The following is a 14,517-nucleotide window of genomic DNA, read 5'->3' as shown; positions in this document are numbered from 1 at the left end:
GTGTTTCTATTTGTTACAGTTTCTTCCTCACATATCTGCTGGCTCCTCTGTTAAGAAACCTGCTTTTCTCTCTAAACCCTGACGCCGTTAGGGTGTCCAGTTTTCTGCTGGCATACGAGGTCATAACACTGTCTTTTCTGGGAACTTAGCTGGTTTCGCTGCATCTGTCAGCAATTGTTTTTTTTGTGTTACTCCAATTATTTTGTTCATTTTTGTTATTTTGGCCACTTTTTATTTTCCTGTTTTGCAGCCACGGTATTGTTCTACCTTGGTTAAACATCCTCTCTTGCTGATGTGGGTCAATACCTTCAGTCATGTTTAAAAACAAACAATTAACTCTTAGAAAGTCTTTATTTGTTATTTCTTATTACAATAAAATACATATTTTTAATGACAAAGTAGACACTTAAATTAAACTTTCTATAAACAGATAGTTTGAGAAATTATAGAGTTAAGTATTTATTAAACAGTGAAAAGTATAATTACCTGATCGTTCACACAGGCTGCCATTGACAGAATTTATACAAGGCGCTGCCTTAAGTCCACTAGCACTTGGTTCTGCCAGATAACCGCAAAAACCAGCATCACTGGGTTCACCGGGGAGCCACTGCAGCGTGGTGTTAGTGAAAGGAGACATGTCATCCCAGAGCCAGTATGACACGTTCATCTTCCTCAGACCCACCCATGGAGTCACAATCGATTTGGGCTACACACATGAACACAAACCAGTAAACGTTTATCACATTCAGCCTAAAAACAAATACACACTCTCAAATACACTATACATCCAAAAGTATGTGGACAGCCATCCTAAATACTGGGTTCCAATGTTTCAGCCACACCCATTGTTAACATTTGTATAAAATCCATCAAACAAAATTAATTAAGTGCTTTCAACTTTATGGCAAAAGTTTGGGAAAGGGCTTCTCCTGTTTAAGCACGACCGCACCCCTGTTTAAAAAGTAAGGTTTCGGCCGTTCAGGTGGCGCTGCGGTAAAAACACGTGTTGGAACCAGAGCTCGTATCGAGTCTCAGCTCTGCCTGCCGTCTGGGCTGAGCTGCCACATGAACAACGACTGGCCTGTTGTTCAGATAGGGGTGGGATATTAAAGCCGGATAGGGACTCTCTCTTTACTAATGCAATTACGACCTCTGCTGGCTGATTAATGGCGCCTGCACAGAGATGGGAAAAGAGTGCTGTCATGGTGTGTCTCTCCGTACACAGTGCTGATCCGCATTGCACTCGTCAAAGTTTAGGTGACAAAATGCATACGGCTGCTGCCCACGTGACAGAGGGGGCGTGGGTTAGCTTCGTTCTCCTCAATCAGAATTGGGAACGCTCTAAAAGGGGAGAAAATGCAAAAAAAACAAAAAAAAGTGAGGTTTCTAAAAACATGTTTTGACAAGTTTTGGCCAAGGTGCTCTGCTAGCCTGCACAGAGCTCTGACCTCATCCCTTACAGTCCAGATTTGGGAAAATGTTTAATGTCAACTGTGAGTCAGGCCAACATTAATGCCTGATCTTATATATGCCATTTCGATTTAATAGGCAGACATTCCTCATAGACATACTCCAAAAGCTGGTAGAAACTCTTCCTAGGAGTGGAAACTACTAACAGCTGCAAAGCAAGGGTAGCAACTCCATATTGATACCCATGGTTTGGAATAAAATGTCCTATAAATTCATGGTCAGGTGTCCATATACTTTTGACCACATATTGTAAGTCCACCTTTACAAATGCCCTGAATAAACAGGAGGTGGTAAATAAAAAAAGTGCTTTACTCACCTGTGTAGACCGACTTCGTAGCTCTTTGAGAACGAACTGCACTTTTTTCTGAGTAGTAAGAGAGGCCAGAACGGCGTTGTGATTGCGACAGGCCAGATTAGCGTTGTCATACGAGTCCTTCGCTGTTAGCAGCTTCATACACAGGTTTCCCACCAGGTGCCAACCATCCCCACAGATAGTATCTAAAACATTTACAGGGTTTATTAGTCTCTGGTTGATTAATACTAAAATATTGTAAACTATGCAAATCATGACAAAGCATTTTGAAATATCCATGCCAACACATGCACTACTGTAAATTTATTACATCTACAGTTCATACCAGGCAAAGCGATGCACTCCTGGGTCCTGGCATCCCACTGGCAGTTCTGGTCAGAAGCACAGCTCTTACAGCTCGTCTTCTTATTACACACATATGAGTGGAAACCTTTAGGACACGCCGTGTACTCCATTACTCCACCCTGTCATCAGTGCATCAAAAATCATGTAATTAAAAAGATCACTTATTATTATTATTACTATGTATTCTAATGTTTTTTTCTCTTTCTTAGGTGAATCATTCTGTATGGTTTTTTTTCCATGTTTGTTAATTCCCTAAAATTCCCAAAAAATTTTCCTTCCCATTTTATTTCTTACCTTCCCTTTCATCCTTAATCAATCCCAACTTTTCCTCCAAACTTTTATCTTAGACTAATATAATTATTATTCCCTTTTTTAACCCTATCAAGAAAAAAAATCTGCAGGGATAAAAGTACACAAAAACATTTAATACTTAATCATTAGGTCCACGAGCTCCGTTAACATAAAGTTAATCATGCCGCTCAGGTGACGCAGCAGTAAAACACACGCTGTTCACCAGAGCTGAGATCTTGAATACATCGTATCGAATATCTGCTCTGCCTTGCCGGCTGAGGATGAGTGGCTACATGAACAACGATTGGCCTGTTGTTAAGATAAGGGGTGGGACTAAGCCGGATGGGGACTCTCTCTCAGACTAGTGCAATTACGACCTTTGCTGGCTGGTTGGTGGCACCTGAACGGAGATGAGGAAGGAGTGCGGTAGAGGGTGTGGCCCTCCGTGCACAGCGCTGTACCACACTGCACTCGTCAAGTGTAGGTAATAAGATGTTCATTGCTGTGCACGTGTCGGAAGGGGCGTGGAGCAGCCTCGTCCTCCCCAATCAGGAGCAGGGGCCAGCATTAGTGAGAGGATGATTGACGGGTAGAAATTGGATGCGCTAAAGTGGGAGAAAAAAGGGTAAAAAAAACCCCCAAAAAAACAAAAGTTAATTATGAGGTGCCCAGGTGGCACAGCGAGATATTCCGCTAGCACACCAGTGCCGAGATTCTGAACTCCTCGGTTTGAAACTCGGTGTTACTACTGGTCGGCTGGGCACCATCTAGTGGGCATAATTGGCAGTGCCTGCAGGGAGGGATGACCGGAATATGTGGGCAGGGTCTTCAAACGCTGTGTAAGGACCCTGATTGGCAGATAGAGGGGCCTGTGCAGAGTGCATGGGTGGAAAAGGGTTTTGTTAAGGGCTGTGCGGGGGTCAAAGGAGGCGTGAGCAGCAATATACCCACCTCGACTGCAAAAAATCAGGGATCCCCAGCAGGGGAAGGCAAACTGATTACACTAAATTGGGAGAAAATGGGAGGAAAAAAAACGCAAACAGACATGACTTTTCAGTAAAGGATCCATCCAAAGTTGTTTCAAAAGCTTAATGACAGCTATCAAAAGTGTATAATTGACTCCAAACTTTAAACATGATTCACTTTAGGGTGCTGTCCTTTGGTTAAAGCCCGCCTCTTTTTAGCTTTACTTTCTGACGGTTTCACATTTGCTTCCAGATCCATTCTTCTATCTACCTGTGCAATGTTTCTTGTGCCACTGACTGAATTTTAATACATAATACATACAGGCCAACGCTTAACGGTTGGCATGGTTTAAAAAATACATAAATAAAATTTAAAAAAGACAGACTGCAGAGATGCCCCACCACCCGTGTGTCAGTCGAACGTTTTCTGCAAGTCCTTTGCTATCATAAAGAAATTTAGTCTTTCCTTTCTAACCAGCTCACGGTGAGTCCTCGGTCAGTTTAGTTTGTCAAAAAAATTGTGTTCTTAACATTTCAGTCACAAAAAAAAGGTACCAAACAGTGATTGTTAAAAACAGGGGACCAGTTTATGTACCATTACTATATACCATACTTTTGTGGCTTGAGATCTACTATTCAGTCGGCAGGTCATCACGATCTACTTTTTAAAAAGGTCGGTCTTATAATTTTTCAAAAATGCTTTGAAGCTGCTTAAAAGGCACCTCGCTGTATTGATGTTCAGCTTTACAGGGCAAGTGACTGAACAATCACACTAACCATATTCTAAAGATTTGCTCTGAATGGTGTCAGCCAGGTTTATGTAGCCTGGGCAATAGCAGCTGATGCCAATTCTCAAGCAGGCTTCCAAGTGTTCATCAGTTAGAGCGGACCAATATTTAGACTTAATGATTTTCATGTGAGGAAAAGGCTGATTCACACAAGTAGGTTGATCCAAAAATGCTGTCAAATATGTGGCACATTTTTTTACGTTTGGATATTTTTCCTCACCCAGCAAGGCCCTTGACTTCATATGAATATCAGATTGTAGGGTTAAAATTTCTGTATGTAACATGAATATTCTCCATCAGCTTCTTACACATAGGAATGAAACAGTGGTTTTTTTTTTTTTGTTTTTTTTTTTTTTTGCACAAATGGTGCAAACTGGCTACTTATGAATGTAAACTTTCTAGATTAGCAGTGCTTTAGACTGGCTGGAACAGTTGGATCTGACACTAGACATGGGTTTATGACTGTAACTGTAGGGAGTCTCTGATGGAACAGTTGGACCTAACACCTGACATGGGTTTGTGACAAACTGTAGGGAGTCTCTGATGGCTCAGTTGGATCTAACACTAGACGTGGGTTTTTGACTGTAATTGTGGGGAGTCTAATGGAATTGTTGGATCTAACACTAGACGTGGATTTGTGACTGTAACTATAGGAAGTGATGGAACAGTTGACGTGGGTTTATGACTGGTAACAAACCACAAATTAAAGAAACAATGGCCACATTTCATGTCGATCATGTTGACCTGTTTGAATGGAGGTGCGATCTACCAGCATGCACTCTGTATGCACCCAGTACTGGGCACCCATGCTATATACCTACTGATTATTGATATCCCTCCTTCCTTCCACCTCTCTATCAATGTATCCCCCCAATTCATACCTGTATCATTACCTTACTTGACTTTTTACTTTTCATAATTCTTTTCATTGTTCTTTCTTTTGTTTATTTTTTTAACAACCAATCACTGCTCTTCTTAGTTTATCACCTCACTTTGACACCCAACCTAGCTCTCATTTTTTCCCTCATCCTTCTTTTAATGCATTTGTTCCACCAAAATGTTCCCACGCCTCAGTAATTCTCTGCCGCCCTCTCTCTCTATGCCCATGACTGGAGTTCCTTCAGTTGGTATGAAGTGCCCTGAGAGCAGTTCCTGGCCCAGTATAAACACGGAGTCTTACTGATGAAGCAGTGCAGTTGTTGTGGATGGAAACACAGTGCTCAGAGCACCACTGGCAGCCACTGGTGTCGACTGTGCAGCTGTAGCAGTCAGTGTACTGCTCACACTTTTTACTGCTTACTGCAACACACATTAGAAACATATATGAACATTATCTGCAGCATTCAGGGTTTCTATAAAACAGCAGCGGTCACTGTTTGTCCAACCTTTTTGTCCAACTGCTATTTGTATTTAGGATCTAGGGCTACTTACATGCACGGGAAGGGCACATCTCTTGCTCTTGGGGTTGGGCTGTTTCCCAGGACATGCAGATACCGGTGGTGGAATTCCACAAACATCGCACACCTGGCATAGCTGTCACACACTCCTCCATATCAGTGAGGGCAGCACAGCTAGCAGGGGTAAACTTTAACATGTCACTCAGCATCAGACTGTTAAAGCCTCCATACACATACATCACCCTACAACAGAGAGAGGGAGCTTTTATTATTTATAATGGACAGTGTGAGGAGAGGTTAAAGAGGACAAAGGGGCAGGACTGAAAAAATTTAAAGACCCTGAAAAAAGAAAAAATGTAAGCCACTAGCTTGTCAATCAGTTCGCCTGTGGCTGTTGATCTCTTGAGCCATGTACTACCTAGTCGGACAGATCAGGTCAGACAGAGAGGTCACGAAAACACGAGGGATTATGCATGAAAATTCAAGTCACAGAAACCTCGTTTTAAAACGAAGCCAAAATAAATCCTGCAAAATAAAAGCAGACAATGATGTAGTCAGAACAGGGTCAACAAGAGTTTGACCTTGTATGTTGATAGTCACAAAAATATTTAAATTGCCCCCTGTGCTGTGAGTGGTTGAACTTGGCACTTGGCAATAGGGGTGTCACAGTCTTATGATCACAGTAAGTTTACCACAGTAAATTAGCATAATACCAAAGACTTTCTTTCATTTATTTTCGTCAATCATGCTAGCCAACAACCACTGGAATCCAGGGTTCAAATCCACAGCAGCTGGTCAAGCATCTTCAAACAGGCATGACTGGCCATGTCTTGGGTATGTGTGTACGTGTTGATTCATGGATTGGCATCCTGTCTATTGTGTTTTATTGCATTGTGTCCAGTCATCCGGGGAAACTTGACCCTCCGTGACCCTAACCAGGATAAATCGGTTTTAAAAAATGAAAATGAATGAATGAAGGAATTTGCTGATAAGCCGTGTCACCAAACTTTTCAGACAGTCTAATTAAGCCCACGTTTCTCTCTCCCTACTGTTCATCTGTTTGTGCTGGAGCCTTAATCAGACAGTAGTAGGAGTCACTGTTGCAGCAGCAAAAAGGTGATTTGATTTCCAGCTTTTGCTCCTTCAGGTATGACCAACTGTGCCAGGTGAGAGCAGGTTGCACAGCCGAAACTTGAACTTGAGACTGGCAGTGATGAGCTAACAGTTATAGTTTCAAAATTATTATTATAAATGTCTAATTACTATGTGCTTTAATTACACAGTGTAGCAGTAAGTGACGCCCACAGCTTTATCAACTCTGGTTCGGTCTCCCCTTTGTTTTTGCCATGTTTTGTATGAGGTACTCTGTCAAAAACTTGCAGATAGCTGGGCTGGTTATTACAGAAATAAGGAAGGTGAGAGCAAGTACATGTGTGTAGTGTCTTGTCATGAGTTTGTCATAGCTTGTATTTTAACTTACCGACTACTTATTGTATGATTGGCTTTAAATTCAGAGTGATCCTAGCCATAATAATGTAATAAATTAACAGATGATGAGCTTTAAGGGGTACAATCCCAACTGAATACCCTTTAGTATTAGGACTTTTTTTAATGCATTTTCTCCCCATTTTCCTCCCGCTTTAGTGCACTCAATTTTTGTCTTCCGTTGCTAAGACATACCAGATTGCATCCAAGGAGAGCACGTCGCTGTACACGCCTCTTCCGACACGTGCACAGCCCTCCTCTTCTCGCCCCTGCATTCTGCACAGGCGTCTCTTCCGCCAATCAGGGTCCTTACACAGCGTATGAACACCCACCCACCCACACATATTCCGGCCCCCACCCTGCAGATACGGTGGCCAATTAGTATCTGCTGCAGACACTGCCAATTATGCCCACTAGATGGCACCCAGCCAGCTGGTGGCAACACCGAGTTTCAAACCAAGGAGTTCAGAACTGAGGAGGATTTTTTTTTCATTTGGACCCCACGCTCAGCACATATTACTTTCTATCCATTATTTTTGTTTTTATAGCTGCAAGATACGTTAGCACTGAGCTTGTATTTTCTTATGTAAGGATTTCATTTATAGTTCCAGGTATGAGTAATTGTTGCCTTTCTTAACATATTTGGGCCATTCTATTAGTATGTGCTTTACTGTAATGGGTGTTTTGCAAGTATCACAAGTTGGGGGATTTGTTAATTTCTAAAGCTTTAAAAAACAACATTATATTACCCGTAACCATTTGCAAGAAAAAAAGACTGAACAAGTGACACCACTGTATCTGTAACATGCAGGAACAGAATGGTTCTGAATACATGTACTAGGTAAACTAGATGGTCCATAATTTCTTAGTAACAAGATAGTCTGGGGAGTTCTTCCCATGCTCGATTTGTACACAGTGGTTTTACAGATCATGTTTTCTTAAGCTTTACCTTGTCAAGGAATTTGTGGAAAAGCATTGCAATCTTGCTAATGAACTGGTTTACAAAACCAAACTCAGATTTTTAAACCTGTGTGTGTGTGTGTGTGTGTGTGTGTGTGTGTGTGTGTGTGTGTGTGTAAGAGAGAGAAAAAGAGAATGAGCAAGACAGAGATGAACATGCTTCACAGGCCACTTTCAGTTTGTATGCCCGTCTTATCATTGGATAAGTATGCCTGTTAGTCAACATCTGTTAAAGCGTTTGAAGTCTGATGAGCATCTATTTTAGGTTTTTCATTTGAAAATCTTCTGCCTAAGCTGTGCTTAAGAAGATTAGTGCTGAATTCATCCCCAGAGTTATTTACTGTCACCTCAAAGCCAGATGCAAGCATAGAAAGATCCATGAAAATATGTATAAATTTTGAATGGATTAAATCAACAACCTGGCACATCATTAAATTATGAACTAGTATGTAACATCAACAGGAAGCTCAGCTCTGTACAAGGACTTATTCACTGTTAAGCAAAATCAATCAATACTTAACTAAATGTAATATTACTCTTTAATTAGCTATAAAAACAGTTAAAGAGATTGGGTTTACCCATTGGCATAGACAGCTGAATGGCCAAAACGATTGACATCATGGTAAGGTTCAGGTCTGGGCAGCACAGTCCACTCATCACATGCTAAGGGAAGAAATACAACATTAGAATTTTCTTTTTTCCATAACATCTCAACAGATTAAATGATCCTGCAGGTTAGTTGCCACCTCTTGCGATACAATGCAATTCAGTAATTACTATGTATCATTCCCCAATACAGAGTTGTAAAAAAGCAATTGTTCCCTTTCCAATTGCCTGTCAGATTATTACTAGATAATATAGAATTTTAATTCTAGTAGTTCGAGTTTTTTTCCTCTGCAACCATAGTATGGTAAAACCACACTCGTTTTGCAAGAGTCTGCCCTGTTTTAATTCAAAAGTAAAGATTTGTGAAGTGAAGGCATCAAAAGCCAAGATCAATTAATATTTCAGCTTTTTTTAATATGTTCTTAGTTTTGCAATAAGTGTGCACTATAAAAAATCAGTTGTTTCACAAATACGTCCACATAATGTGAAAGACAAAGAATAAACACAAACCAGCGCACCATCAAACAAATCCTATTGTTACATAAAAATAATATATTTTGTCCAACAAATTCATAACTATTGTAGACCAACTGAAAAAGTGATCACTGTAAAAAAAGCACTGTTCTCCAGGACCCAAGACAACAAAAAAGGGAAAAAAAACTAGAACAGTGGTAAATCTACCCATTTATTTGAAGGGATAAGCAACAGTCTTTCCAGAAAACCACAAAAGGAAAATAAACACCTTGAAAGTACATGCATCTGAGCTGCAGTCAGTATTCATGACTCCCCAAACAAAACAAACTAGCCAATAAGAGATTTATGAAACAGAAGTAAAGAGGAAACCACAGCTCAATAAGAGGCCTACAGACTGGATGGACACAGTGCAGGGAATAATTTTTTAGCCTTTAGACTTTCCTTGTTTACAAGTCCTGGTCCTGGTTAACAAGACCTTCAAAAAATACATTTCTGTGGAAGATCCAATCACAGCTTTAGATGGTTAGCAGAGAGAGATTCTTTTTTTTTTTTAATCTTGGAGTCTATTTATTCTCACAAGGGTCCAAGGGCCCAGCACCCCCAAAAAGCTCTCCACCATGCACACAATTTAAACAATATCCTTCTTTTTACATGAAAGCATGGTTCAGATGACAAAGGTCCAGGAGGGATTGATGTAACATCCAAGTATTAAATATAAACCCCCTGCCCCAAAACAAAAAAAAATGAGGTAAAAACAACAGTAGGGGGTCGTTAGTTAACTAATATACAGCTGACCCAAGAAAAAACCACTTTCACTGTATAATTCACACACTGCATCAAAGTAAAACATTAACATTTATTTCAATTTTAACGTCATGTTTTACACTTTGGTTACAATCATGGCAGAAGGAAAGGTGGCAGCGCATGAGGAACCGAGTGTGTGCATTTTCTTATTCCAGAGCCTCATCTGATTTCATACCTTAGTAAAAGCTGCCCTCTGCTGGAGCTTCTGTAAATTGCAGCATTAAAAGCGAGCATTTCTCATGGTCATCCTGAACTTTATTAGACAATAATTACCTTAGTAAATATTAAGTCTTTGTTTAGTTATCAATTATCAGAGACAGAAATCTGCAGAGACTAAAAATGGTGCCTGATTTAATGCATGCCGGTAACAAGTCGCCTAAAAATTACAGTGATGAATCATGTTTTCTTCAGGAAAGGCAAGTTTTAATTTGTTTGACTTATACATATAAAAAATCTGCATTCAGCAATAAGAGTCTGAAAACAGCATTTCAATACAGGTTATAAAATGTATTTACATACACAGGGTTTGAATCATTAACAGGTGACCTCCAGTGATATTACTGTACTCTGATACAGATAAGCTTTTTAATCACTTAAAATATTTCCTCTTGGCAGATCTTAGCTGTTTAATATCTCGTACAGCTGGTAATATATCAGTTAATACAGCCAGTAGAGTTTCCTAGGAAATGTACCATATCTTTAAACCATACATTACTGTGGCAATTTACCTTAACCTTTGACTCTGGAATGCCTCCATACAGTTGAATTTGTTAGTTATGTACTAAATTAATTACATGATATGCTCTTAGGAGGAGTTTAAAGTGGCAGAACAATCATTAGTGTAAGAAAGTGTCTGGATGTTTTAACTATAGGTATGCTTTTTTTGCATCAGTTTTCTGTTTTTAGTTTTAGTTTTTTCTAATAGCAAGTATGTCAATTTAAAAGCATTCTTTGCATTTATCATTACAATAATAATATCAGAAGTGGGGGACTGTAAGAGAAAATTAAACTCTAGGCTGTTCCTAAGCTAAAGTCATAGATAATCCATGGAATGCAAATAAGGGTGTAAAAACGTACTGATATGGGTGTAACAATGTCAGAAACATTAAGATTGCAGCTAAAAATTTAACATATAGTATAAATATCATATGCAGACATTATATGTGGTGCAGAAAAGAGACTGAACGATCATTCAAGACTATAAAGGTGGAACATGAAATGATAGTTACTGAAGCATAAAGAGAATATTGGATCAGGAGGAGAGAAATGAAAGGTGGTATGCAAGAGCAGACAAAAAGCAAAGGTGGTTGGGAGGTTAGAAAAAAAAAAGAAAATCTGTAAGACGCAGGAACAGAATGGTTCTGAATACACGTACAGGCATAAACTAGATGGTCCATAATTTCTTAGTAACAAGATAGTCTGGGGAGTTCTTCCCATGCTCGATTTGTACACAGTGGTTTTACAGATTTGTGGAAAAGAATTGCAATCTTGCTAATAAACTGGTTTACAAAACCAAACACACAGATTTTTAAACCTGTGTGTGTGTGTGTGTGTGTGTGTGTGTGTGTGTGTGTGTGTGTGTGTGTGTGTGTGTGTGTGTGTGTAAGAGAGAGAGAAAGAGAATGAGCAAGACAGAGATAAACATGCTTCACCTCAGGTTAGAAAAAAAAAGAAAATTAGAGAAGATCAAAAATCACAGAGAACCAGATAGAAGCGAAGGATTAAGTCACCCAGTAAACAAGAGGAAAAATACTAATTAAGGCAGTGAGTAAGATCAGCTACACTATGTCCCTTTTGTGAATCATCCACCCCTCATGATGGCACCTGGACCAACCAGCAAAGGTCACATTTGCAGCAGTAATAATGAACCTGTTAACCTGTCCCACAGGCACGACCACCTGTGCCTGTTGGATGACGGGCCAAGTCAACAGCACAAGCACAACTGCAATTCAAAATGGTGAGCTGTAGATCTCAGCAGCGGGCTAGCACATTAGACCACTGGGCCAACCTAGCACTGTCCTATTATTTATGTCTGAAATATTAAGACTAATCATTCACAGATGGTAAAAAGTATTACTTTATCCTGAACACCTACATAAACCTCCTCTCATGAGTCATTCTACTCATTAGCTGGTTTGACAACTGTTAGTGGAAATTCCAAGTAAAATCTGTTTATTTAATATTAACAAGAGGAAAAGAATCCAAAACTTCGCTCTGGATATTGACCACTGACCACTTCAAACTCAAGAGTTCAGCTCTGGTGGGCTGTGGGCTAAAGCGTTTTACTGCTGCGCCACCTGACCCCCCCACCATCAAGATTAATGTAATTAATGTTTGCATGTAACCAACATTACCCACCAATTTAGGTTCAACTTTACTCCACTTCAATTAATGGACAGGCCCTTTTAACATTCTAATTATCTACTAACCTGGAAAATGAGTTGGGTGTCTGCTGCCAACACAGTTCTGTTTGTTCAGCTGAACACATGAGGTGAAAAATAATTCTGCCTTTCTCTGTACATGACCTAGCAGATGTTTGTCTAATGTTCCTCTGAATGAATGGGAACGCTATAGTAGTACAGTACTGATGAAGCTACTGGAGAGACTAGACGTGTAAAAGCGGACATGCATTCAGTGGCACTCAGTGTTTCGCTTTAAGTGGACCTGTATAATTTTATTGTAAGTATAAAAGTGATTGGCAGCTGTACTCACCAATGTTATAGGCCATAAAGTCAGAAGAAAAGCACTTCGCCCCATGACTCATAGATGTGTCATTGTGGGTGTTTCCTCCAAACACCAGCAAGTGTCCACCTGCCAGCACTGCTGTGTGAAGGTAACGATAAGACCCGCTGTCCCTCAGAATTGACCTGAATTGAAAAAAGGTCACAATAAACAATACACATCAGCTAACATCAGCCAGTTTTTGTTTGGAACACCAATTTGTCAATCATTGGATTTATATAAGCCATCTAAGGGCCATCATGCTGCATTTTAATGCTGTTAAATTAGTTTTTTGGATGTTCCTCTAATTCCCTAATTGTAACTTCCTCCACCGCCATCATCACATGCTGCCATTATACACTGATCAGCCATAACATTAAAACCACCTTCTTGTTTCTACACTCACTGTCCATTTTATCAGCTCCACTTACCATATAGAAGCACTTTGTAGTTCTACAATTACTGACTGTAGCCCATCTGTTTCTCTACATACCTTTTTTAGCCTGCTTTCACCCTGTTCTTCAATGGTCAGGACCCCCACAGGACCACCACATAGCAGGTATTATTTAGGTGGTGGATGATTCTCTGCACTGCAGTGACAATGACATGGTGGTGGTGTGTTAGTGTGTGTTGTGCTGGTATGGATCAGACACAGCAGCACTGCTGGAGTTTTTAAATGCCGTGTCCACTCACTGTCCACTCTATTAGACACTCCTACCTAGTTGGTCCACCTTGTAGATGTAAAGTCAGAGACGATCGCTCATCTACTGCCACTGTTTGAGTTGGTCATCTTAGAGACCTTCATCAGTGGTCACAGGACGCTGCCCACAGGGCGCTGTTGGCTGGATATATTGTTGGTCGGTGGACTATTCTCAGTCTAGCAGTGAGTGAGGTGTTTAAAAACTCCATCAGCATTGCTGTGTCTTATCCACTCATATCAGCACAACACACACTAACACACCACCACCATGTCAGTGTCACTGCAGTGCTGAGAATGATCCACCATCCAAATAATACCTGCTCTGTGGTGGTTACAAAGTGCTTCTATATGGTAAGTGGAGCTGATAAAATGGACAGTGAGTGTAGAAACAAGGAGGTGGTTTTAATGTTATGGCTGATCGGTGTATGCCCCCAACCGCTTCTTTTCATCATCAGAAACAGGGACTCGAGCATCTCTCAGGCAGGCGACTCGACCAGCCAACAGAGGCCACGTTTGCAGCAGCAAGGAGAAACACATTTGACTATTTCTCAAATTTAGAAGTGGTGACATAGCCATCACATGAGCCACACAGGCCCTGTTTGGAAATACGTAAATGCAAAATCGCTCAGACAAAATCGCAATCTGCTCACTATTCATTACTGTTATGACAGTGTGTAACCAACTGCGTTATTTATTAATAATCATGACTATTTAGAATGCAATGTTATTTCAGACGAGGCTGGTTGTTCTGAATCAATAAGCAGTTGGTTACTGATTTACTTAATGGCTGTCTGCTACAGATTAGCTATTAGAGAATTATTAGAGTAGTGTTGTGTCAACAAATGGAATTTCAGCATTAACATACAGAGCATGATTATACAGGGCTTCTCTGAAACAGAAAAAAAAAAACCTCACAGATATATGGGGTTAGATCTCCCCCAACTCACCACATGCCCTTGTTAACATCATAACGATAGAGATCTCCAGCCAAGCCATACTTTGTGGCATTAAAAGCCTTGTAGCCACCATGGATGTAAATTGAGTGTGTCTGAGGGTCATATACACTGCTGTGCCCATAGCCCCCATGAACCAAAGCTCCATTCGTCTCCAGCACACTCCACTGGTTCATCACTGGATAGACAGATCAGAAAGACAATATTTACTGGTTTTATAATAATGTTAATATTTTTCACGTCTA

At 40.3% G+C, this 14,517-nt stretch overlaps 1 protein-coding gene across 3 annotated transcripts in view; it reads right to left on the bottom strand.

Moving 5' to 3' along the window:
• atrn (attractin) overlaps positions 1-14,517 on the bottom strand; it is a 111,166-nt gene that overhangs the window by 57,400 nt on the left and 39,249 nt on the right. Inside the window, exons 9-16 of one of the 3 annotated variants that reach the window (XM_062996057.1) lie at positions 14,267-14,450; positions 12,611-12,765; positions 8,593-8,677; positions 5,600-5,812; positions 5,353-5,467; positions 2,109-2,247; positions 1,787-1,968; positions 487-706 (exon numbers count right to left, since the gene is read on the bottom strand). In XM_062996057.1, the coding sequence (XP_062852127.1) occupies positions 487-706; positions 1,787-1,968; positions 2,109-2,247; positions 5,353-5,467; positions 5,600-5,812; positions 8,593-8,677; positions 12,611-12,765; positions 14,267-14,450 (1,293 nt within the window). Of the gene's footprint in view, positions 1-486; positions 707-1,777; positions 1,969-2,108; positions 2,248-5,352; positions 5,472-5,599; positions 5,813-8,592; positions 8,678-12,610; positions 12,766-14,266; positions 14,451-14,517 lie in introns of all 3 variants that reach the window. The other 2 variants (XM_062996056.1, XM_062996058.1) reach the window with 2 other exon arrangements.

Source organism: Trichomycterus rosablanca, chromosome 5, assembly GCF_030014385.1.
Source record: "Trichomycterus rosablanca isolate fTriRos1 chromosome 5, fTriRos1.hap1, whole genome shotgun sequence".
Taxonomy (NCBI): domain Eukaryota; kingdom Metazoa; phylum Chordata; class Actinopteri; order Siluriformes; family Trichomycteridae; genus Trichomycterus; species Trichomycterus rosablanca.
This window is presented reverse-complemented; position numbering and strand designations above follow the sequence as displayed.